The 27,065-nt window shown below is 38.7% G+C and overlaps 1 protein-coding gene and 1 non-coding gene across 4 annotated transcripts in view; both read left to right on the top strand.

The window, feature by feature from the left end:
• snx27b (sorting nexin 27b) overlaps positions 1 to 26,159 on the top strand; it is a 30,282-nt gene extending 4,123 nt beyond the window's left edge. Inside the window, exons 2-13 of one of the 3 annotated variants that reach the window (XM_026944837.3) lie at positions 4,943 to 5,174; positions 6,020 to 6,212; positions 6,857 to 6,921; positions 10,266 to 10,370; positions 14,947 to 15,025; positions 17,746 to 17,909; positions 17,993 to 18,082; positions 20,385 to 20,534; positions 22,600 to 22,728; positions 22,819 to 22,878; positions 22,965 to 23,027; positions 25,365 to 26,159. In XM_026944837.3, coding sequence (XP_026800638.1) covers positions 4,943 to 5,174; positions 6,020 to 6,212; positions 6,857 to 6,921; positions 10,266 to 10,370; positions 14,947 to 15,025; positions 17,746 to 17,909; positions 17,993 to 18,082; positions 20,385 to 20,534; positions 22,600 to 22,728; positions 22,819 to 22,878; positions 22,965 to 23,027; positions 25,365 to 25,409 — 1,375 coding nt within the window. In that variant the 3' untranslated portion in view covers positions 25,410 to 26,159. The remainder of the gene's footprint in view (positions 1 to 4,942; positions 5,175 to 6,019; positions 6,213 to 6,856; positions 6,922 to 10,265; positions 10,371 to 14,946; positions 15,026 to 17,745; positions 17,910 to 17,992; positions 18,083 to 20,384; positions 20,535 to 22,599; positions 22,729 to 22,818; positions 22,879 to 22,964; positions 23,028 to 25,364) is intronic. The other 2 variants (XM_026944836.3, XM_026944838.3) reach the window with 2 other exon arrangements.
• Positions 11,021 to 11,146, top strand: LOC113545504 (small nucleolar RNA SNORA71). Its single transcript, XR_003404620.2, has one exon. It is a non-coding gene; the product is annotated as a small nucleolar RNA SNORA71 (small nucleolar RNA).
• Positions 26,160 to 27,065: the final 906 nt, after the last annotated feature.

Raw genomic sequence — 27,065 nt, forward strand, 5'->3', positions numbered from 1 at the left:
AATGGCTGTGAGTGACTACATATTGAAATCTGTTGTGGTTTTTTTTGTTGTCACATGAGGTCATTTGTTTGTTTCTAAATGTTGGTGAGGATCACACAATTTTTATTTAGGCCCTGACAGGAAAAAAAAAACCAAAACATAGAATTGAAGGAGGGTGTACTTTCTTTTTCCCATGACTGTAACTAGTCATTTTGCCACTGTCATGTCTCAAAAGTTTGGTTATACACCAATACTCAGAGCTCTACTGTTAGTATTATATCGGAAGTGGTGCTGTAGTGTAAGAGGAATAAAACGCTTTGGGATATGCTGTTATTGGAAGATAATCAGCTTCACAATTCTCAGACCATTACACCAATCCAAAAAAATGATTTTTTAAAATTTAATAACTGCATACCCTATCCTGTTTTATTCCTTACCTGGCTCTGATTTTGTGTTATGTAATTTCTCTATGATTTTATCCATCCAGGCCAACTGCCTTCATCTCATACACCTGATACAACCATCTAGATAGTTACCAGGTACCATGGACGGTGTATGTTTCACAGAACTGGAAGTATGAAACACTTACTTAACCAGATAAATGGGGTCTGAACATGTCATGATGGAAAAATGAAGTTCCTGTAATAAAACTCCCCGTGATTTGATGTATGAAGAGAATATCAGTGGAGCGACAGCTAAACCCTGGGGCAGTGCAGTGAAGTATTAGGTATATGTGAGAAGAGATGGCAGCTATCCAGTATCGGTATCGGGTGATCTCAGCTGAAAATGCTGGCTCGGAAATCGGAGCAGGGGAAAAAAAAACTTATTTGCTTGTAATGCAGTAAAAAAAAAAAAAAGAAAGAAGTAACAACAGTAACCACCTGGTATGATCTCAGGGTTGGACAAATCAGCATCCAAGATGCCAAGGGCAAGTTGGACACTCCTGATATAGCAGTGACCAGCATTATTTTTCTCTTGTCCAACAACCAAAGAAAGAAGAACTACTTCCTATCAACTTTCACAAAGTACAGATCTTTATTTGGTATATACTGTATGTATGGCACAAAGATGTCATGTAACTCTCCTGCCATCCACAGCACGCAGTCACGTCATGGTTAAACAGTTCATGAGAAAATAAAAACACACTAGCCCAGACTCAAATAATATCTTTTACATGCAGCGTGAGGAGAGAAAACCACAGCTCTAAGCCGAAACCTTCATCAGTGACGTTTTTGTTGATGAGTCGTCATCTCCCCGGTAATTACTGAACTCGTTTGTCTGTATCAGTGTATTTAACTTAATTAGCTACCACCCCTGCATTGTTAACTTAGTTAGCTACCACTTTACGTTGGCAAACTAGTCAGTTAGGTTTCCACGCATCCAGAACCTGGGACTGGGCAGCGCTTTGATACTTTTGCTTGCCCGGTGAGCAAGATAATTTAATGAATAAATTTATTATTTGTTTACCACTACATCTGAATATGAAATACTGTCTTTAATTTAAAGAGTTGATGGCTACATATGTGTTAAGCAAGTGTAAGGTGTTTTTTTTTTTCTTGTAAAATAGAGATTTTGAGCAATCATAGGGGGAAAAAACGCCTTTTGGAGTGTTGCACACTTACACCACAGCACAGATAAATTCTTGAATCTTTTCGCATAACAGCACGGCTCAGATAGTAAGTGGTGTTTTTTTTTTTTTTTTTTTTTTTTTTATATAAACAAAGTGAAATGTATAATTGTTGAGGTGGGGATGTTTTTTGTTAGGAGATATTTATTTAACATTTGTGGAAGGAGTCTCGGTTGTAAGCGCTTTGTGACAATCAGGGTACTTTGAGAACAGGAACTAACTTCCCTCTCGGGTTTGTTCCACAACAATAAAACGTTAAAAAGTGTGATGTGTCGTTCATGAATATATTAATTATTGTAATCATTGGCTAATCGCTGTGGTATAAGCAGAATAACCATCACCAACCATTTATCATCGTCCATCCATCTGCCTTTCCACGGGTCTGTCTGAGACTCTCATTAGCATGATATCTGAAGAACAATATCATTATTACTTGCAGATGAATTGATTAGATTTTGGAATTGATCCAAGCAGGCTCAAGGTCACAGCCAGGTAAAATGTCTGAAATTGTTTTTCTTCAATAGCTTCCTTCCTGGATAAAGTATATTTTCAGGGTTTTTCAGGCATACACATTAGTAACAAGAAGGACTAGACTTCTTGTTAGTGGCAGAGGCAACGTTGACTGAAAATTTCATCCCATAGCCTTTTGTGGTTTTCAGTGTAGCACCTGAAAATTCCTACTTATTAGCAAACCTCCAAAAATTAATCATAATCCTAATGCATTTTGTGAACATGTTTTCAAGTATCTTGAAATTTTGTCATCATCCACTTCTACATGGCAAACTACAGAATTACAGCTCTAAACAAGACGTAATACTGCATCAGTCTTAATATAGTGAAGGGTTTTATGCCAAACCGAAAAGAAGCATTGATGATGTGTGTAGGCATTCAGTCAGTGTGTGTATGTGTGTGTGTGTGTGTGTGTGTGTGTGTGTGTGTGTGTGTGTGTGAGACTAATGTGACTGATTTAGACAGAGAGAGTGTGAAGGACACACTGTAATTTACATGCTTTCCTCTCTTTGTTTCTGTATTGCATAACAGCGGGCCAGTGTGAAACATTAACTGTTCTTGATGGATGCTAAATGAGGAAGCGTGAGGCCGTTTTGCTCACTCAGCTTTTTTGAAGCTGTGTATGTGTGAGAGGAAGAGACTGTGTGTGTGTGTGTGTGTGTGTGTGTGTGTGTGTGTGTGTGTGTGTGTGTGTGTGCGCATGCATGCACGTGCACGAGTTTGCTGATGTGTGTGTAATAGTTGACCTCTCTTCAGGTTGCTCTTTACCCTGCCACGAGGAGCACAGAAAAAGATGTTCTATGCAGAGGCATAAACTCGTAGGCGGAAGTTAGAAATGTCAGGGACACTTTTATGTGGGATAGGTAGACAGCAACACAGCGTACCACAGCAACACGATCCAACATTTGGATCCAGTCACAAGACAAAATAACTTGTAAGGAACAGTAAGACCAACCTGTTAATCATGTTATCTGGCATACATTAGGAAGCTTAACACCAACTTAACCGTGTGTATTATAACTAAAACTATGTGTTCAGTATTTCTGCTTTGGCTTCTTGTACTGTCAATTGTTACATATTATGCGAATAGCCATAAGCCACAGGCTCATCCATAAAGTCTCCACATCTAACATTTTAGGTGTTTTAACTTCCCCTGTCTCTCCCCCCAGGCACACGTTTGTCATCAGAGACAAGTGATGATGACTATTTAGGAGAAATCCATAAGGATCCATAATCCAGTGCATATCCGTGACCAGTATATCAAATCTCACTGAGCCTAAAACCTTGTTTCAGCCTCCCAAAGGGTGAATGATCAATAAGTGATCAGTCAGATCAGTCAGTCAGGTAGGGGCCATGGCTACTGCAGTCCTTCCAAACAGGAGAGCAGCCCAAGCATGTGATGTCTGTATTGAGAGCTACAAGTGATGAAGCACATCCCTGAAGTCTGACTTCTGCGTGCACTAAATAAGTCAATAAAAACATCTCTGGACAATGTGGTACCACCAGTGAGTGTGTTTAAATAAACTGGCTAAATGAAAAGCTTTAGATGCTGGTGCTGCTGTTATTGCTGTGACGATGATCAAGAATCCATTGGTTAAACATTTCATTAAAAGCTCTAAAACTTAATGCTTGTATGACTCATCGCTAACTTTTCCCACGTATGATTTAGTCTTGGATGGCCAAGTCCCTGAACACTGATTCTGTAAGAAACAGCTTTACTGCGCTGACTCTTCGAGAAAACTAACTAGTTTACATTAAATAATGAATAAAACCCCCACATGGTGTGATGTTATAGGAAAACAGTCAATGCAGGGGTGGTGCGATGCAGCCAAACGCGAAGTGTTTCCATTCTGAAGTTGATTATTTTCCAAAAACAGCGGTGTGTTATATCTTCTAATACCACAGCAATTTGCCAATGTTTAAAATTTTTTAATTTACGGGGTGTCCCAAAAGTATCCATACATAGGGAAAATTAACACTTTTTTAGCAAAGTGTCTTCCAGTGCAAAGTGTTTTTCATACTTAGTTTATATAATATTTTTTTCAGATAGTCTTTAAGAATGCCTTTGACAAAAGAAGAATATATTGAAATCATTCTCATGGCTGGTTTGGGAAGCTGTCATAAGGTTGCAATGCACTTGTGCTTTCAATGTTTCCTGTTCATCACACACCACACTGTTGCCAAACTTATTAACAAATCGAAAAAGACTAGAAGTGGTGCAGACCAACTGAGAAGTGGCCTCCACAAACATCTACTAGCAAAGGCACAACTGACGTGTATGGAGACTATGTATGGAGACTTTTGGGACACCCTGTATTAATGAATGACATGTCAAACTTAACCGTATATACCACTCCATACCAGCAGTGGAGATAAATACTCCATTGTTTATTTTTCTGTGTTCATCCCACAGGTTAAATAATGTGAAAAAGTTAAGAGAACAAAGCACTGTAGTGTTTATCTGTGCTAGTTGATCAATAAGATTGATTCATTCCTTACAAGCTACCAAGCTACTTGATTTAAATGAAACAATGCTTGCAATTCTGTGGGAAATGTAGATTCACTATAACTCAACAATACACTGAGACACAGTCAAAGCTTCTTCTGATTTTCACCCCCTCATTCCATTCACATGACTTGGATAGAAGGATAAATCAATCTTAAAGGGGAAAGGATCTGTTTCTGGCTCACTGGTAGAAATATCTGCCACTCATGATCTCGGTTGTGATTCTGAGGTCTGACATTACACACCAAACACACACACTACACTGACGGCTCCACCTTTCTCCCTCTATCTGTCTGTGCTCTCCTTCCTCCTCTTTGTAGGAATGGCGTGAACGTGGAGGGAGCCACACACAAACAGGTGGTGGATTTGATCCGAGCTGGAGAAAGGGAGCTTGTCCTCGCTGTCCTCTCCGTCCCCCAGCCAGAGACGGACAGCCTGGACCCAGGAGACGACGGCTCATCCCAGTCCTGCTACGACTACAGCGACAAGCAGGCCGTGCCCATCTCTGTGCCCACCTATAAACACGTGGAGCAGAATGGCGAGAAGTTTGTGGTGAGTGTGGTGCACTGGCACGTTCATATCCATGAGCACTAATTCAGCGTCTTTTTCACAATATATATGGAGTGTATGAAAGTGAACAAATAATAAACACTGCTGTCACCGTTGCCGTACTCTTAATGCGCGAATAAGTGGAATCTCATTTGTACGTTTTCACACTGTTAATATGGAATATGATCTTTTACAAAGGAATAACAGAGTATTAGTAAATGTCTCTATTTTCATTTTGTGCCTTTATAGGGAATATACAGTATACATAACACACACACACACAGTATGTATATGTATAATACCTGATTCAGGTGTGTTGGTAGTTTTTTTTTTTTTTTTTTAAAACCAAATATGACCTAGTATGGCAGAATTAGACCATGTAGCTAATCAAACATTAATTTTAAACTTTTGTTTTTTTATCTATGAAGCCTGAAGAGAATGGGTTTTAGATGATTTTCATATCTTTAGAGAGTTAGCGTTAACACGTCATGCAGGATAAAAAGTGAAAGTTAAGTGCAAATTAGGCTGAGGCGATCCCTTCTAGTGTGATGTAAACCGTTACGGGTTAAATAAGCCACAGAAAAGAGTTTGACTGAGAAAGCTATTGATATCTTGAAAGCATATATTACTATGCATTGTTTTAATATTTAAAAGTATTGTTAAAAAAATTCAACTGCAATTTTATTGTTTCTGATGGATGTATTGCATTTTGTGGGAAGTCTCTATAAAATGTGTTTACAATATGTTTACATAAATGTGTGCATGCCCTTACAGATATCTGTGTTTAAATACCCTTCAACCCCACTTTTGAATTAAACTCTTCTTATCTGTGTCTGTGGTTGCTCTAGGTGTATAATGTGTACATGGCTGGCAGACAGCTCTGCTCCAAGCGCTACAGGGAGTTTGCCATTCTGCATCAAAACCTTAAGAGGGAGTTTGCTACTTTTACGTTCCCCAAGCTGCCTGGGAAGTGGCCCTTCTCTTTGTCTGAGCAGCAGCTAGATGCCCGAAGGAGGGGACTGGAAGAATACCTAGAAAGAGGTGAGACATATATAAAATATTTATCTTGCTTTAAGAAAAAAAGGATACTTAACTATATCTTTTCTTGTTTTTTTCTTTTCCTGTAGTATGTATCATTTACCTAGAAATGTGCACAAAAAACTTTTTAGCTTTGCTTTAAAAACTAATTTCTGTCCGTTAAATCTTAGTATTTAGAGTTACTGTATCTTAAATCTTACGTACACTATATTCACATTTCCTGGTGAAAGATATACATTAAAGGTACAAAAGGAAAGGATACTACCCCAGCGACAAGGAACGGCACAGCTTAGTACTAATTTTTCAGAGTTTTAAACAAGTTGATCGTATTGCAGTTTGTCGTCAAGTCTGTCTGAATCCGAACCTTATCATGTAAAGTTACTTTCTTTGAGTAAGATTTTGTCATGACAGAAAAGCCAAAGTAGAAAGGGGATTTTTCTATGAAACTGTTAACACAAGGTGTGCATGTCTGTTTGCAAACTAAAGGTTACTACTTGAGCTTGAACAGAGGAAGATGTATTATTGATATCACACCGTGCTCTGTTACATTTAGTGTGAAGAAGAAAACAATGCAGAGGATTATTTTAGAACATGAGTATTTTATTTATGTTCTCCATTTTGCTCTCTTATTCTTTCACATTTCACAGTGTGTTCTGTGCGAGTGATTGGTGAGAGTGATATAATGCAGGAATTCTTGTCTGAATCAGATGAGGTAAGTCAAATAAAACACAATATACAATATTCAAACCAAATTTTTGATCTTATTAATCTGGTTATGACTGGCTGCCCCGAACAGCATTTTGCAGGCTTTGAATACTCCTTGGTTTTTCCAAGTACCCAGATACTTTGAACACAGCTCAGAGCATGATTAAATTTTTTATGTTTCCAAAAAAAATTTTTTTTATCCACCAAATGTTGGTGACTATGTAAAGAGGCATTAGTCAGAGCAGCAACCAAGAGGCCAATGGTAACTGAAGAAATCCACAGGTGGGAAAAGCTGTTCACGGGACAAACATAGTCTGGACACTCTACAAACCGAGGGGAAAGTCGTTATTTAAAAAAAGGGAATAACGGATGAAATCCCATTTGGATTGTCAAAACGCATACTGGAGACTCAGCATATTAGAAAACATATTAGAAAAGGATTCGGTGGTTTGGTGAGACCAGAACTGAAAAAAGGGTACTTAACTGAAATTTATTTGGTTTCTGGGGTGCTTCTTTTGTGTATTTAGTATGTATCATTTACCTAGAAATGTGCAAAAAAAAAAAAAAAGCTTTAATGCTTTACTCAAACGGGAACCTATCCTCATCTGGGTGACAATGGATAGAACAATTATAAATAAGTCGCTTCTATGACTGTATACTCTGTGGTCAAAAAGGGCAATTGTGTAACCACAAAAGTTCATTATAGTTTACACTTGAAGTCTATTTTGTTGAAGTTCACTGATGGAGACTCGAGCGCAAAACTGTTCATGGGACTTGCAGTCCTAAAGCTATCAAAGCAGTTGTAGACCTAAGCCATCTTAGCAAAACTGTTCATATCAATTGAAGTCTGTTCATATCAATTGAAACAGCGAGTTTCCAAGTGATGAGAAATCCAACCAGAAGTAGGGCATCAGGAAGGATCAGGCAGGTCCAGAGAGCAGAAGGGGTCAGGATCACTGGCATGTCAGGAGTAGCATGTATAGCTCAACACAGAGAGAGACAGCATGTGAGAGAGATTATTAGGTATGCTAATTGTCACGTAATGGTTAAAAAATATGTACATTGTGTGCAGAGTGCAAGCAGGGACTCCAGCAAGACTAGCTATGACAGCATAATTAAAAGTGAGAACCAGAATGTAAGACAGACATCAGGGTACCCTGGGACATACAGCGGCCGGCCACTCCACCGTCAACAAACCTGAGTGAGCACGTGAGAGTGTGGGGGCGACAGCATCTGAACATCCCAGGTCACCACAACACTCTATGCCTGTGGAACCCTCCAGACCTGCCCCTGTACCTAAGAAAAAAAAAAAGTTCACAAAAGGCTTGACTAAACAAATATATTTTCAGCCTAGACTTAAACACTGAGTCCCAAACACTAATTGGAAGGCTATTCCATAACTGAGGGGCTGTGTAAGAGAATGCTCTGCCCCCTGCTGTTGCCTTCACTATTTGAGACACCAGCAAGTAGCCTGCACCTTTTGACTGAAGTAGATGTGGCGGATCATAAAAGACCAAAAGTTCACTCAGGTACTGTGGCGCAAGACCATTCAGTGCATTATAGGTCAATAGTAGTATTTTATAATCAGTGTGAAATTTGATTGGGAGCTAATGCAAGGTGGATAAGATAGGGGTGATGTGGTCATATCTTCTGGTTCTAGTAAGAACTCTTGTTCATGTACCTACTGCAATATTTAGACATCTAAACAGTAACGCATTACAGTAATCTAACCTAGAGTTAACAAAAGCATGAACTAGTTTTCTGCATCGTGTAGTGACATTATATTTCTTATCTTAGCAATATTTCTGAGATGAAAGACTAGAGTCAATAGTCACACCAAGGTCCTTTACTGCTGCACATGATGAAACAGAAAGGCCATCCAGAGTTACTATGAAATCAGAAAGCTTACTTATAGCTGCATGTGGTCCTAGTACAAGTACTTCTGTCTTGTAAGAATTAAGTAGAAGGAAGTTAATAAGCGTTCAGTGTTTAACGTCCTTTACACGTCATTCAACTTTATTAAGCTGGTGTCTGTCATCTGGCTTTGCTGAAACATAAAACTGAGTGCCATCAGCATAACAGCGGAAGCTATTACCATGTTTATGAATAATTTTACCCAGAGGTAGCATGTATAAAGAAAAAAGCAGTAGGCCTAAAACAGAACCTTGCGGAACACCAAACTTTACCTTAGTATGCGTAGAGAAGTGACCATTTACATCTACAAACTGATAACGATCAAATAAGACCTGAGCCAACAACATTTTCTAGTCTATCAAAGAGACTAGTATGATCAGTGATATCATAAGCTGCACTGTGGTCAAGCAACACAGGCTCGGAGACTCAACCCTGATCAGAAGCCAGTAGTAGGTCATTTACCACTTTACCCAGCGCTGTCTCTGAGCTATGATGAGGCCTAACTCCTGACTGATACATTTCATGAATGTTATTGCTATGTAGGTATGAACATAACTGCTTATCTTTGAGATAAAGGGGAGGTTTGATATTGGTCTATAGTTGGACAGCTGACAGGGGTCAAAGTCAGGTTTTTTAATCAGGGGTTTGATAACTGCTAGTTTAAAAGATTTAGGTACATAGCCAAAGTTTTGTGAGGGTGTTACAATACCACTGCTACAGTGAAACATGATGATGGTAGCATCATGTTGTGGCAATGCTTTTCATCAGGAGGGACAGAGAAACTGGTTAGGGTTAAGAGCAGGATGGATGAAGTCACATATAGATCAATCCTAGAAGAAAACCTGATTCAGTCTGGAAGAGACTTGAGACTGGGGAGAGTGTTTATCTTCCAAGAAGACAACAACCCTAAGCATATTGCCAAAAAGCTACACTGAATGTGCTAGAATGGCCCATTCACTCCAATCTATCCAATCAAGAGTGGTAAAAACTTATGCAAGGCACAGTATTTAAGGTTATGTTGCTTATTTCCTATTAATGTGATATCTAATTATCACACATTAGCAGACTTCTGCTACATCTGATGATTTGCTGATTTATTTTATGTTTTATAGAAGTGTAATGCATGTAAAGAATGCACATTTGTTCCTCATTTGTTCGTTTTAAGGAAATATGACCTGTATTTGTGCTTCTAACGCTATCTGAACTATGCAGTATAAGGAGTTCTTGTGTGTATTCACTTCCTCTTGATAGTGAGTGAAGTTTTAAAGGTCCTCTTCTGTACCCTCCACCCATCTTCTTAATTTATTGTCATTTGGCTCTGTTTCTCCTGTCCTCAAGGTGATCAGAGCATTCTTCTCTAACTGCCTGCCCATGAATCTCTGCCACTGATTTACGTGTCTTTCTCTCTCTCTCTTTCTCTCTCTCTTCCTCTCTCAGAACTATAATGGAGTCTCTGATGTGGAGTTGAGGATAGCTATGCCAGATAAAACCACAGTAACCGTTCGAGTTCGAAAGAACTGCACTACAGACCAGGTGTACCAGGTACTGTATACAGCAGCACAACACTGTCCTGTAGGCCAAAGAAGAAACCAGATTATCTTATGTTTATTTATCTTATCTTGCTTATCTTGTGTTTATTTACGTAACACAAATCAGGATAAGACAAAGATGAAATCAAAATGACAATGCTGCACTGTGGTCAGAAGCAATGACTAATTTTTTCAAATTTTTTTTCTACACTGTGATAACTAAAACATGAGCAAATGCTGGAAGGGGAGTGTACTCACTGTACTGGTGTCACCAGTCGATATTTTTAGAGTGTTAAAACTGTTGTAGTATACCAATTTTCATAAATTCCCAAAAGCCCCATTCACATTTGAACATATAAAAATTCATATACATACACAAACATATTCTAACAACTGATCATATCAGCTACTGTAAATTTATATGGTTAAAAATTAGACACCAGATTTAGTTAAATATGATTGCCAAGTCCTCAAACTCAAACAATGTGAATATGAATATGATTCACCAGTGAAGTGAAAAATGTAACAAAAACTTTTAAACAATAATATCTCTTATATTGAGTACTTCAGACATTTCTAGTGTATTTTATTTGAGAGCTGAGTTTATAAATAAGTGCCACACGGGCATGGGCTTATTCCTTTCGCACGCTGTCAAAACACATCCCCTGTACCAAAAGTGACCATGGTCTCTGGTTCCTAGGTCATTAATACTACAGGAAAAGAAACCTGAAAGTCTCTTTTGTGTTTGAAGGATTGCTTGTTCCTGTCAAACCCTGTATCTTTCACACAATCTGATGGTAAGAGGCAACAAGTGGGGGACTTGTTTGCTGTGAGTTGCGACCTGTGACTGTGGAGGAAGAGGTCCTGGCATTTGAGCAGTGTGGTTTGCTGAGGCTACCATAAGTCCAACACACTGCTTTGGCTCCTACTTCACATAGACAGGAGGCTGGAAGGGCCAGTTCCAATCAAGCAGTGGGTCAAAGCTTGCCCTGGGTTGTAGCTTTTTGACATTAATATCAGCCATTCCTTTTCTCTTCCCAGAAGGCATTGGCTAAGTGTCAATCGAGCAGTGTAATTACTTTACATGATTGCTCGAGTATACCACCCCTCTATCCCGGATGCATATCTGCAGGGTGTCCGCGGCTCTGTGCATCCCCTTGTTTCAATAACTAGAGTTTCTCATTATTTGTCATTTGATAACTGGCAGAGGTTCGTAATCCTAGAATCTCTATCAGCAGACATGCCTGTTACCAAGCTATTCTCCTTTCGCCATACAAAAAGGTCTATCTCAGGAATAGCATGGACAGTCAAAGGTCAAAAAACTAAGGTCTGGCCAGATTCTGGTGGAGTACTTGAAGAAGGCACAAGCAGAGAATCTTTTATGTACCACTGAATTGGCTGCTAATCGTATAAAGGCCTTCCCTCATTTATAGCAGTAAAGAAGTAATTCGCACTAGAGAGCTAGAGGAAATGGACGAGGCGGAAATAGCCTCAGAACTGACACAAAAGGTTTTGAAAGGCATCAAATAAATAACGATAAAAAAAAAGAAAAAAAGATCGAACTATTAAAACCAGCACCAATATTGTGACTTTTGATAGACCACAACCACCAGAAAAGATTCTAATAGGCTACCAAAGAGTACCTGTTAATTTATGTGTACTGAACCCACTAAGATACTTCAACTGACAGAAATTTGGTCATGGAACCACAAGCTGTAAAAACAAAGCTGCATTCGTGGAGAGGAAGGACATGAAAGTATCTGCCAAAAACCACCAAAGTGATGCAACTCTTCAGGTGAACATAGTGCCTCCTCAAAAGACTGACCTGTCTGGGTCAAAGAAAATGCAGAGAATGAAATATGTTAAAGTTAGCTACCCTGAAGCACGTAAACTGGTTGAGGGCCTTCCTTCCTTTAAACTAGAGAGATCATTTGCGTGGATAGTGAAGTCCACATGAACGTTCGAAAGCTAGACAGACTTGACCTGGATGAGCAAAGACAAACCTCAACCACTTAGCAGTAATAGGTTGGACAACTGACAGGGGTCAAGGTCAGGTTTTTTAATCAGGGGTTTGATAACTGCTAGTTTAAAATATTTAGGTACATAGCCAAAGTTAAGGGAAGAATTGATTATTTTTAGAAGAGGTTCTTCTGGAATTATCTGTTTGAAGAAACATGTAGGTCAAGGTAAGATAATAAGCACTCAGAACTCTGTATTCAACCCGAACTAGACCAGCCAGAGTGAAAGCTCATCAAGAGAACAATCAAATTTAGGTGATAGTAAGAGTAAAAAGAAACCCTACAATAACCAAATGGAAGCCATGAAAACAGCCTGAACAAAACTGAACACCCAAAAGATATGGAAATGGCAGAGACTGTGGCCTCTTGCAGCCGAACCCTCTCACCCAAAGGCAGGAATAAGGTGCAAGTACATGTACTGCCTACCTGATGTGGAGTAATATTATTCAGTGGAACTGTCATGAGGCCCATAAAAAAGCAGAAAGACTCTTTAACCAACACCCAAAACAGAGAATCTAACCAAGTTCATAATATGTAGAGCACAGGCCCGAAGAGTCATCAATGCAACAAAGAAACAATGTTGGAGGTAATTTGTTTCAAGCCTAACACTAAATACACCGGCAAAGAAGGTTTGGGGTATGATACGCAAGGGTAAAGGGAGCAGACCACAACTACAGCATAACAAACATTCTCTACTTACCACAAAACATGAAATGACAAGCAAGCTAGCAGAGACATTCGCAAAGAATTCCTCAACACAAAACTGCCTCCCGAATTCCAAGCAATACGTGTACAGCAATAAAATAAACAACTTGAACCACATAACCAGCCCTTCTAAATGGAAGAACTCCTGAACTCCTTATCCAGAGCGACTTACATTTATACAACTGAGCAGTTGAGAGTTAAGGGCCTTGCTCAGGGGCCCAGCAGTGACAGCTTGGTGGTTTTGGTTTTGGTGGATTTGAACTCACAGCCTTTCGATTTAGAAGTCCCATGTCTTAACCACTGAGCTACCACCACCCCATGGGATCTTTAAAAATAAATAAATAAATAAAATTTTATAATAATAAACCTGACATCATCTTTGTTGTCTTACAACAAAAAGTCAGTAACCCACCCAGTTGTGTACCAGCAGCAGTTCCTCAACATAAGAAGCAGATTTCCTCATCACATACCTATATATACAAAGACGGATCCAAAGTGGACAATCGTGTATCTGCTGTACAAGCAGTTGCACTAGCACCATGACATCTGCATTCCAGGACAAGGTTCTGTCTTTACAGCCGAGGCCCACACTCTGCTTTAAGCCCTGGAATACACTGAAAATGGACAACAAAATGTTTTAATTTGTATAGATTTTAAATCCTGCCTACAAGCCCTTGAATACATGAAAACGGATCATCCTGTAATAGTCTGCATCTTATCCAAAGTGTACCTTTTATAGAAACGGAACTATAGCATTGTTTTTTGCTGGGTACAGGCCATTGTGGGCTCTCTGGTAATGAGCAGGCAGACATGGCTGCTAAAAAGGCTCTTGGAATGAGAACCAGCAAGTGTCTTATCCCACAATCAGACTTCAGATCGATCTTGAACTTCTATATTGTAAAGTGGCAAGTGAAATGAGACGAAAATGAGGATAACAAACTGCATGAAATCAATGTTGTTATTATCAGAAGACTGACTCTTTCCTTTAAAACTCGCTGGCATCAGACTGTGTACACAAGAGGTCACAGAGGTCATTCAAGACCAACACATATGTTTTTATTAGTGGGTGAAGAGGCACCATCATGTCAGTCATGTAGAACTCCTCTGACTCTAAAGCACATTTTATCGAACTGTTCTGATTTTAATGTCATCAGGCAAAGATCTTACTCAGTAAAGTCTTTTAAGGTGATTTTTTGACAAGGTAACACCAGAAAGAGTTTTAGAATTTTATTCCAAATTAATTTGAAATGATCCGTATAGATGCTTACCTTGTTTAATGTAAGTGTGAAAAATATTACACTTTCAAATTGTTTTCCTTTTTAAAATATCTTCTATTCAGTTGTGTTAATTTTTTGAATGCCTATTTATTTTTGTGTACCTGTTCTTATGTATATCTACCCTTGTATAGATTTATACATTTTTACTCATCTATTATTTATAACCTTGCTTTTGCCATGAATAAAGCACTTGTTTCACAGCATGACGTTAAAAATTAAACACCTAAACTAACCTGTCAAAACCCATCTTTGTTCTTGTCTGTCGAACACACACACACTTCAATCCCAAGAAATTTTTATTATTAGAAAATATTATTATTAGTGCTCCTTACAGAATGTCTGGGGCTTTATTGGTGTGATCTTAATAAAACCAACCATAATATTAAATTTTATAAGCCAACCAATACATTGGTATACAGTGTGTGTTTGTTCACATGGATTAGTGTGAGGACAGGGTGATCCTGATAACCTACCAGACACTTCCTACAGTATATTTAGCCTCATATTGTTTAAAGTCTTTGTCTGTATTTTTATCCCTCGCTTTTCCTCTGTCACTATCTCTCTCACACGAATGCTCTCTGTGTCTCAGGCTGTGGTGATGAAGGTTGGGATGGACAGTATTACCGCCAGTTATTTTGCTCTCTTTGAAGTCATTAACCACTCATTTGGTAAGTGTGGCTCCTTCAGACTTCTCTGTTCTAGGGCAACATTATGGGACATTTTTAGTTCTATATCCCTGATTCTGTGTATATGGAGCATTAAACTAGGTGTAGACAGGATCTTGCACTTGGCTCAGATCAAATGATAAACACAGGTGTGTAGAGCTAGGAAGCTGTCAAACCAACTCAGCTACAACTAATTCAGGTTGACAAACTTCAATTGGACGTTCAGTGCTTATTCTTCCACTACTGTTTTCTACTGATTAACCAATCACCAAAGATAACACCCAGGATTTTGTAGAATGCTTATGTGCTGTTTTGTATTTATGTTAAAATAATTCTGAGCACAGTTTTATGGCATTACATTTTTTCCCTCATCGGTTTAAAGAAAAGACAAACTGCTTTGCTAGTTGTACTCTGTTCACACAACTGCAGCTACGTCTGTAATTAACTCGTATGGCATTTCATTATTATTGAGCACTAGAGGCCAGATTTTCAACTCAAGTGATGAGTGCCAACAAGGTCATGGGCAGTTCATTGACTGCATCATTGTAAACAAAGCAAGGAATTGTGAGTAATAGTATGAGAGGCTTGGCTGATATTTGAATTGCAGTATGAATGTGTCACAGCACTGTGTCTCTCTCAATTAAAGGTATATTTATACAAATATACTATTTTGTAATTGATAATATATTATTTAAATGAGCTGGATTGGAGGTCATAGTGGTGAGAAATAGTTTGAAGCAGCTTGATAATGTACAATACTGATAATGACACTGATTAGATCAGTCCTCGTGATTGCGACAGTCCCTGCCATGCCAAATAATCACGCCTGAAACAGCGTAGCTGCCTGGACGGGCAGACGGTTTAGTTTTCACAGTTTCAGTGTTGAAATCTCCTCACTGGTTCTGTTGATTGGCTTTGTAAACAAACCTCAAATGAGTCATAGATTCTTTACAGCTTATCTGTTTTTATTATCAGTTTGAAACCATAAAAAAAATTATGTGAAATAATACACTTTAATAGTCCCAAGAAAACTTAATTGGCACAGGAACTTAACTGATTACTAAATTGGCACAGGAACATCTTCTTTACCTTCTTTACACAAAAAGCTTCAAGGAGCTGTGTTTATTCATGAACATGCAACTTGGAAACACTCTGTTGTCTCCTGCAATATCTAACAGCTAAACAGCTAGCTAACTGCTAGTAAACTATCTCATATTTGTCATAGCTTAGCATACACATTGAAAGTTTCTGTGGCACGTTATTGTCTAAAAGGTTTCACTTTCTGAATCAGTGTTTTAATAAAAGCAGTGAGAACGTTTTTACCTGTTATATTCCCAGGTCCTGTTGACTTGCGTTTTAACTAAACACTTGTAACGAAACACAATAGGTTTTTATTTGCAGTTGCCTGGAGGACAAGTACAAAAAATACCCTACTCCTTAGTGGCATTTACTAAAGTCAGATTAATTGGCTTACATAGATGGCAGCAGTCCTTTCCATATCAGGAACACACAAGTATGTGAAAATACTAGGCATGAGACTGAATTTCTTTGTCTTGTATATCGCAATACGAAATACTGGCGAGAAAGATTTTGCTGCTCTGAGGTGTATCGCAATATTTCTGTTTAAAGTTCATTATGAACTCTACCTCTGCTTACACACTAGGCTGCAGCACCAGAGGTAGTAGCATACAGAGCGAGAAGTTTGCAGGTGGGAACCTAACTATCTCGAAGCATGCTTACTTAATAGTTCAAAAAGTTAAGCTAATCAGAGGGAAGCGTTATGGCACGTGTCAAACACAACGCCCATGGTGGGTTTTTATTTTGTTTTTTTTTTTCCCATTTGGCTCGTGTTAACCTGGAAAATAAATAATAAAATAATAATAAAATAATACTGAAACAGCTCATAATACACTACTGCTCAACATTTTTACACTGTCCAGAATTCACAACAGATCTGTAACATAAATTAGAAAATACTAATAAATCTCTTGCTGTCACAACATGCAGTCACCTTGCAATTAAACACACAGTATCTTGGTTAATATAGTTTCTGTGCTATGAATGCAGAACATAGCCAAAACTTTGGCTAATGATTTTTTTTGTTGTTGTTGGCAGTACAATTATGATGTACTACACTATCATATAATTGTTTGTTCCCTTTAGTCTGTGTTAATGCACCTAACTAGCTCAGCATATGTCACTTTTAAGCCTAATCAGTGAGGCTTCCAGGCAACCAAAACCTGGGAATGGGCAACAGGTTGGCGCTTTTACTCGCCCAGTTGGCTATCTAATAAATTTATGATTTGTCCAAACCTGACTTTTATCATCACAGTATGTACATCATAATTCATATTAGTAATATGCTACTGACTGAATATTGTGCTGGGAGTTTATGGTTTGACCCAAACACACACACACACACACACACACCAATTTTCTGCCATGATCTGTTCTGCTCTCAGTGATTATCAGGATCAGAGGATTAGATTAGAGGCCTGGCCACTACAAACTTGGACTAGACTAAAAACCCCTTGGTTGTGCTGAAAGGTGTAGCCTCACTGAAATATATGATGATAAATTAAAATGCTGCATAGGAAATACATGATGACTAATCTTTTCTGAATATTACATTAAACTACAAGACGCAAAGGCGTTTACTCAAAATCTCCTACATCAGTGAAGTGGTGTACCATTTTCATTTGCTCCTGTGCTCTTCATGTCAGTGCGGAAGTTGGCTCCAAACGAGTTCCCTCATAAGCTCTATGTGCAGAACTACACATCAGCCGTTCCCGGTACCTGCCTCACTCTGCGCAAGTGGCTCTTCACCACCGAGGAGGAGATCCTGCTGAACGACAACGAGCTCGCCATCAACTACTGCTTTCACCAGGTAGGGGTGTGTGTGTGTAGTTGGGTGTCTGTATGAGGCTTTCTGTTGTATTATATATGTGTGACACTCTTTTTCTCTCTTAGGCACTGGATGATGTGAAGAGGGGGTTTATTAAAGTAGAGGAGAAATCATACCAGCTACAGAAACTGGCTGAACAGAGGAAGGTTTCCATGGTGAGACTCAACAACTTTGTGTGTGTGTGTGGGTGTGTCTTTTGGAGGGAGACTAATTACACAATCCTACTTCCCACAGCATGTAGCAAATGCTCCTCTGTATGTGATGCAAGATGGAAAAATTGTAGATAAATTGATGCATTACTATAATTTATTTCCATTCCTCTGTAATGAAACAGCAACACATTACAGATTAAATTCATGTAATCTCATTATGATTACTACCTCACAGGTTCATTACTTCTGTTACACGTTTCTAAAGCCAATAATATTAATAATGCAAAATGCATACAGTATAGCCTAAATTTTGTCTATATGATAACGCTGTGTGATAAAGCTGACTAATGCAATGTGGACAGTGTTTAAGCAGGGTTAAAGTTTCCGTTTTAAAATGTAAGAAGGAGGGAAGATTGGATGATTCCACTCAACAAGCCATGTTACCTTTACATTATTTTAATCAAGATGGATCTCAGGTTCTCTAATAGCGCAATTCAAATTCATCCTGTTAACCCTGTAATGTTGGCTAAGGGGTGGCCTTGTACATTATGCTGACTGTGGTGAGCCGTTCCATCCTTAAAAGACTACCGCAGCATTTTTTTTTTTTTCTTTTTTCAACCTAAAGCCCATCTACAGCATTTCTTGCCCAAGCTGTTCTTATGTAGTTTTATCCAACACTGGAGCAATACAGTAAAAGTAATTCCAGTTACTTCCACTTTCCTTGATGTTTTGTGCTACCCGTCTATAATCAAAGTACAGTAATCCCACTAATGCTATAATAATAAGTGGTGTCTAGCTGTAGCATTTAATATAGGTGGGAATTGGGCAACACCCAATTAGAGAAAAAAATTAGGAAGAAAATTAAGGAGAAACAGGCCTTTTTCAGCTAAGGCAAGGAATGAAACTCTCAGGGCAGAAAAGCATATTCACTGCAGGGGAAAGGGAGCAGGAGATGAAAGACACATTTGTTTTCTGGTAGCAGTTTCTGTCACTTCGTTCTAACTTTATGTACTTTAACTTTGACCTGTGAATTCACGAGCCTTGGTCTTGTGAGCCAGTACGAAACAAGAAGGTGAGACCGTTTTTGTAAAGGTGGAATGTATCAACAGACAGGGCATTCAATAATAAAAGAACAGGATAGGATGTTCTGTGTCGCTATATATTGTTTTCTTTCGGTACGCAGGCTATCAATTTTCTTTTATAATATATTGAGTATTTTGAGTGTACTAATTTTTATACTGTACTGATGATCTACAAATATCAACAAATAAGTCAGCTGAGCAACATGTTTCACTTTAACTGTAGACAGTTTATTTTTTGACTGTAGCCTATTCATGTTTCAAAATCCGAACACTTCTGTAGACAGCTTGGAGCCGTCTCGTCCATCGACATGTGCTCATGCGCTGTGGTTTTTGTGGTAAAATTCTGCATTTTCTCTCTGCCTGCTATGATTTGCTTGTTAGCACAGCTGGCATCTCAGCATTATATTACAGTTTTTGATGAGTAATTTTTATACTGTACTGAAACAGTTCCACTCCATTCACTGTGATTAGACACCTCAAACATTTTTTCCCCAAGTCTAAGTACTCCTCGATTAAAGCACTGTCACTCAGAAGGCAAAGGTACTTTCTTCTGCCCGATTTGAAGGTAGTATCTTATGTTTCTTTTTTGACAAAGACAATCCCATAGTTCTGTTTATGGCATTTGAGATCAAAAGACCCATGAAATTTTTAAAAAGATGGTAGGAATAGGTTTCCTAACTAGTTTCCGCTTTGATATAAGCACTGAAGCTTTTGTTTTTGACTAACTTGAAGCAAGTGAGGGATTGAAAGTAAATAAAAATCATGGACTAAAATTTATGGCATTAATAAATGATCTCTGATGTCACCCAGAACAAGATGGATTCCTTTTGAGTCTCTTCCTCATGTTGTCTCAGGTAGTGTTTTCTTGGCACTGCCACCTCAGTCTTTCTCATTAGGGATCTAAATCTACATCCAGATTTTTGCAAAGCTGCATTGTGACCGTGTCTATTTTTAAGAGTGCCATACAAATAAAACTGAATCGAATGTAATTGTTGAGTAAAAAGCTGTGACTTATGATCAGATTGAAAGGAATGCTGAATTTAATACCTGCTCATTGAGAGCAGATGCAGACAAACATAAAGTAAATATGTATTTTACTATAGTATATTTTGATTTAACCGTTAACCATGATAAAATGTTTAGGAAATATTGGGACATGATTTGGGTATAACCAAGGTGGTGAAGAAATCTCTCTCTCTCTCCCACCCCCACCCTGTCTTTAGTACCTGAGTATGGTGAGGTCATGTGAAGGCTACAACGAGATCATCTTTCCTCATTGTGCTTGTGACTCACGCCGCAAGGGCCACGTTATCACAGCCATTAGCATCCGGCACTTCAAACTGCACGCCTGCACTGAAGAGGGCACTCTAGAGGTGAGAGTGAGCAAGTGCAGCCAGAATTTCCAACTAGTCAGTCAAGTTCTTGAAATATTATAGTAAATTTTAAATTATAAACAAATTATAGTAATTTGTTAATTTACATGAATGTTAATAAATATTAATTTGCTTCAATAGAAATGTATAAGCTAGGGGAGTGTGTGTTGGTTTGTTTTGTTTTTTTTGCCATGCAGAGAGTATGATAAATTAAAATCTCAATAACTAGTATAAATAGCAAGCATATCCACTAACTGCCCACGTTAATAGGAACAGATGTACACCTGAACATTCATGCAGTTATCCACTCAGCCAGTCGCGTAGCAACAGTGCAATGAATAAAATCATGCAAACATCAGAATGGGAGGAAATCATGGGCACAGAATCACCCAAATTGGACAGCTGAAGACTGGAAAAAGACCAGGTGATTTTTTTTTTTTCCCCTAATCTTCAACTGTCCAGTTTGGGTGAGCCCGTGCCCATGATAGCCTCAGATTCCTGTTCTTGGTTGACAGGATTGGAACCTGATGTGGTCTACTGCTGTATCCCGTCTGCCTCAAGGTTTGATGTTTTGTGCATGGTGAGGTGCTTTTCTACTCGCCACGGTTGTAAAGAATGATTATATGAGTTACTATATCCTTCCTGGCAGCTCGAACCAGTCTGGCCATTTTCCTCTGACCTTTCTTATCAACAAGGCGTTTCCACCCATAGAACTGTCGCTCATTCAATGTTTTTTGTTTTTTGCACCATTCTTACACTCTTAGACAGAGTTGTGTGTTGTGTGTGGAAAATCCCAGGAGATCAGCAGTTTCTGAAATACTCAAACCAGCCTTTCTGGCACCAACATCCATGCCACGGTTAAAGTCACAGAGATATCACACTTTTTCCCCATTCTGATGTTTGTTGTTAACATTAACTGAAGCTCTTGACCTGTATCTGCATGATTTTATGAATTGTGTTGCTGCCACATGATTGACTGATGAGTTGTGCAAGACATTAAGACCGAGGAAAATTTAAAGTAATGTTGAATATTAAAATAGCAATTTGCCAGAAATACAGATGCCTAATGTGTGTGCGTGTGTGTATGTACGTGCATGTTATAAGGAATAAAACACAACATATTGTGTTTTTAAAACACATCTGTAAATCCCTGTGGATAAGGGTGCCTTGCAAATGCTGTAGCAATGACAGGGATGTGCTGTTATAGGAAAATATTCAATGATGGGGTGGGGTGAAATGACCTGACGTGAAGCGGAGTTACTGTTACCACCCTGATGTTGATCATTTTCCAATGACAGCATCTCCCGATGTGTTCTGTTCCTCTTAAAACACAGAGATTTTCAACGATTGACACACCATACATTTTAAGCATTTATCGTTATATACTAGTTATATATTATACTGAATTTCCCCTACGGGGATCAATAAAGGTATCAGTAAAATACTGGATCAGTAAAGGTACATCTTATCTTATATATAGTCGTTCCGTCTCCAGCCAAATTTTGATGTTGACAAAAAAAAAAAATTGCAGCTTGTCATGTTACTGTGAAGCTGCAAGGCTCTCTCTCCTGACTCCTGAAGTCTGTCACATGTCAGAAAACTTTAAGGAACTGCTTTAGCTCTGACTGTTACAAAGCGCTGGAACTAACTAACATCTCCTTAGACAAAACATTACCACATCAAGATTACATGTTTTTTTTTTTTATCCATTTATATGGAGTTTCTGCCATACAAGCCCCTGTGTGAGTTGTTTCTATAGAAAGGATAATGTATTAGATTGTTAATATAAACCTTGCAGCCAGAATTACTGCCCAGTAAGAATTAAGAATTCAACAGCGCTGTGCTGTAAAAAAGGGATTTATATTGGACTGCCCTTGCATTTGGATTGAAGCTAAAATTGCAAATAAATTATGCCACAGGGAGAACAAGTAAACTGGAAAAAAAAAAACAATCAAATTAAATAGAAATGTATAAGATGAATTAAGGTTTTTAGGCAAAATGAGTAAAAGACACTTGGACCTTTATGAACCCTTTTGTTTATTGTCTTCATTTCACCCACACCCAGAATCAGGTGATAGCGTTTGAGTGGGGCGAGATGCAGAGGTGGGACACTGACGAGGAGGGAATGGCTTTCTGCTTTGAGTATGCACGAGGCGAGAAGAAGCCACGCTGGGTCAAAATCTTCACTCCATATGTGGGTGTTACTTAATCTGTCTCTTCTCTCACACATCCACCAACATGTGTGTGGTGCCTTTTTAGTATTAACAACTTCTCTCATCCTCAGTTTAACTACATGCACGAGTGCTTCGAGCGGGTCTTCTGTGAGCTCAAATGGCGAAAAGAGGTACATTTCATTGCTTTCCACAGCTTAATGTTTGCACCCGTGTAGAGTGCGCATTAATTAGTGGTGCTAATTAGTGGTGTTTTCAGGTTGAAGAGGAAGCGACGGATAAAGACAATAAGAACTGTAGTAAAGATGGTATGTGTAGTAAGGTAAGGCTCAGCCTGCCTTTTTATTTCTTATCGAGCTTTTCTCCTAATGTGTGTCTTGTAGTTTTGTGTTTATTTCTGACGATAACACTACTGTGTGAACCTCCAGTGTGCTGCCCAACCCCATGTTTTGGTTACCTGGAAGCCTAATTGACTATGTCAGGGGTTCTGATTTTTTTTCGCCAGTGACCCAGTGATTTTAAGGGTCCAAATTTTCATGGACAATTCTATAGAGGAATAATTCCTATAATGGCAATTAGTAGAACTGACAGGGATGCCTCCACCGCCAACAAGTCTAGTCTTTCTTGTTACTAATTTGTATATCTGAAATATCCTTAAAATATGCATTATATAGCCAAAGGTTTGTGGACACCTGACCATCACAACCATATGAGGTTCTTCCTCAATCTGTTGCCACAAATTTGGAAGCACACAATTGTTTAGGATGTCTTTGTATGCTGTAGCATTACAATTTCCCTTCAGTGAAACTAAGAGGCCCAAACCTGTTCCAGCATGACAGTGCCCCTGTGCACAATGTGAGGTCCATGAAGACCAAGGCTGGTGTGGAAGAACTCGAGTAGCCTGCACAGATCCCTGACCTGAAACTCACCGAACATGTTTGGGATGCACTGGAGCACCTGACCTCATTAATGCTTTTGTGACTGAATGAGCAAATCCCCACAGCCATGCTCCAAAATCTAGTGGAAAGCCTTCCCAGAAGAGTGGAGGTTATTATAACAGCAAATGGGGGGATAAATCTGGAATGGGATGTTCAACAATGTGTGATGCTCAGGTGTCCATAAACTTTTGGCCATATAGTTTACTTCAAACAGGAAACTACTGAAGAAAAATCCTATTATAAATTCCATATAAATCCTACAAACATTCAACTGCTCCTTGTTGAGATGTTGTTCTAACAAGAATATCAGACAGATGGACACATGGACACAAAACTCCACCACCTAGTGGCAGAGGCATAAAATTTCACAGAGTATTACTGTAAATATGTGCACAATTCACAGAATAATCAATTTGATTGATATAAAAAAATACATAAACATGACATTCACTTCATATCACAGATCATATAACCTACATCACATTTATTTATGGGTTCTTTATATTTACACATTTAACAATGCTTTCATGAATCACTGTTTGTAAGAGCCCACTACTGCAGGCGCTCTGCATATCTAATGAGAGGACTGGGCTTGCGTATCACACTATTGCATCGCACTGGCATACAGATTAACCTAGCATCCCATAAATAAGTGCTAGCAAATGGTGGTACTGCATTTCATATAGTATTTTCAGCTCACGGCTTGAGTAGCTCACACTGTAGTTACAACATCAAGGTGCGTTACACCACCGTGAAGTGCATTAAGTTTAAACATAGCTACACACCAAATAAAAACATTTAAGTCAATAGGAAATGTTATGTTTTCGGGTCATAACTAGAATTTATATGGAATTATCATTGTAACCAGCAGATGAACTGATTACATTTTGAAATCAATCCAAACAGGGTCAAGGTCACAGCAAGGGCAAATGTCTGAAACAGTATTTTTTCAATAGCTTCCTTCCTGTTTGTCATACAGAGATTTTACTCACACCTTCATGGTCAGGAATTCAAGACCCATTTTCATCACTATCTACGATTTTTGCCATCAATCTATCTGTCCATCAATCCGTCCATCAGTGTGTCTGTGCATCTGTCCAAGACTCTCCAGCAGATGAATTGACTGGATATTGGAATTGATCCAAATAGGGTCAATGTGACAGCAAGGTCAAGTGTCTGAAATAGCTTGCTTCACATTTAAAATATATTTTAAGTTAAAATATATTTTAAGGACTGGACTTGCTGGTAGCGGAGACATCTCTGTCAGTGGTGTTGAATGGCCAATAGTGTAAAAACCGACTTGTTTGTCTTTTCTGTTTGTTAAATGTATTTGTACACCAGGCAACTAAGAATAAAAAGCTAATAGCCTGGGCAAGAAAGCTGCCTAAACTAGTTACAATAGTATGTATTTTCACTATTCATTAATAGCATTCGCTTTTAAGATGAGAAGAAATTAAAGTGAACTGAAGTGTTTATAGCAGCAAGAGCGGCGCAAAGACACTAAATTGTCTGCAGGAGCACTAAAGTGTCTGCGCTCTGTCAGTGAGAGTTTAATACAGTGCACAACATCCTGTGTGTGTGTGCGTCTGTGTGTCTGTGTGTGTGGTTTTACATGTACGTTTGTTAAGGTACGTGGCTTGGTATATGTGTGTTGTGATTGTCATGTAAAGATTAAGCTTTTTATAGGGATTTATAATATTGACTGCTGTTTTCTGTTGCAGAATATCTTCCAGCTGTTGAGGCACAGAAGGGATGGAGGCACCTGAGACAGGAGATCGTCACCCCCTGAACCCCTCAACACACACACACACACACGTACACACGCACACACACAAATCAGTGCAGACTCAAAACAGGAATATATTGGGTCCCAGCCAACACAGTCTGTTCACTAACACACACACTCACACACTCACACACACTCAGTGGACAACCAGAACTAAAGAACCCATCTTCAGACTCACAGTACAATAGAAATAAGCAAACTAAAAATGAGAATCAAGACTTTTTTTCACACTTCATCCATCCCATCAAATCGTCATTGGGATTCAACTCAGTTCAGTCGTTCGGTTGGAGGACATTTCTGAGGTGACTATTTGCTTGTGAAGAAGAAACTGACAAGGCTTTTCATTAACCCTCCAGGTAACAGGCTTTATTCTTTGTAAGGACACTACCAACAGGTTGGCCTGTAAACCAGTCACTCCTGGCTGCACTGGCTCTTAACATTAATCTCTGCACTGTGACTGGTCCTGGTGACTTGTGCATGCAAAGGAGAGCTGTGCACATTGGTCGGGTTTGCCGGCATATTGTGAAGATTTTAACCCCAAGTTACGAAGCCAATAGCAAAGGAATGAGAGACAGAGAAGAGGAGTGCACTTATAGCCAGGAAGCTTCAGTGGTAAAACTTCATCCTGACACTAACATACACAGATACATGTGTTCTGTAATGTGAAGCAAGATGATCCCTCAAAATGTATCAGCACAACATTTTTTTTGTTTTTGTTTGGTGGGGGGTGTTGGGGGGGGGGGGGGGGGTCGGGGTGGTGGGGGGAGGTAAGGAAAACCACAGTGACATTATTCATGTGTGTAAATATCTTGAAACTCCAACATCCACCTGGACAAGCAGAGCAGATAAGCAAGAACTTCTGTTTGAACAGAAATTTGAGAACGTAGACAAATTGTCTGACATTTTCTAAATTACCCTTCCCAGTTTACTTATAGCAAAATTATATATATTTAAATATTTTAAATATTTTTATTTTTCCTCTTTATTTCACCCATCCTGTTCCCCCAAACTTTCTAAACATTTTTTTTAAAGAATGCTTTCAGTCTAAATATATTTTATTTCGAATTTTACCCACAAAGGTTAACCTTTCACCTCCACTGTGCATGCTTGAATTCTTTTCGAAGTGGGAAAAATACTTAACAGTATTATGAATGTAATGAATCGGAGATCTGTCAGTAAAATGAAAGACTTCTAGTGGAGGTATGAATGAACTGCTTGTTTAACATTCTTTAAAAGTGCTTTTAGGCAGGTCAGCAGGATGGATTTAACGTGACCATGAACTTATAAAACAGGTTTTTTAAATATAATTAAACCCAGTCTTTTCCTTCTTTTATGAAACCCAGTCTTTTTCCTTCTTTTATTGTAGCTGAGAGTCTGGAAAATCTGTGATAAGTTTGAACATGACCAGCAAGTATTCTGATATGCAAATACAGGCCATGCAACACTGGTTCACCAGGAAGACTGGTCACATGTAGGGTTGATGGCATTTACAGTTTGAATATTCATAGAATCCTGTTTTAAGAGTAAATATGGAGGCATGTTTGTTTCTTTTACTGTTGTCTAATGACTGACTTCAAGTAATTTATTAATCGTCAAACAAAAAAAAAACAATTGTGTTTTTCAAAAGACGTTTCGT

This window comes from Pangasianodon hypophthalmus, chromosome 1 (assembly GCF_027358585.1).
Source record: "Pangasianodon hypophthalmus isolate fPanHyp1 chromosome 1, fPanHyp1.pri, whole genome shotgun sequence".
Lineage (NCBI taxonomy): Eukaryota > Metazoa > Chordata > Actinopteri > Siluriformes > Pangasiidae > Pangasianodon > Pangasianodon hypophthalmus.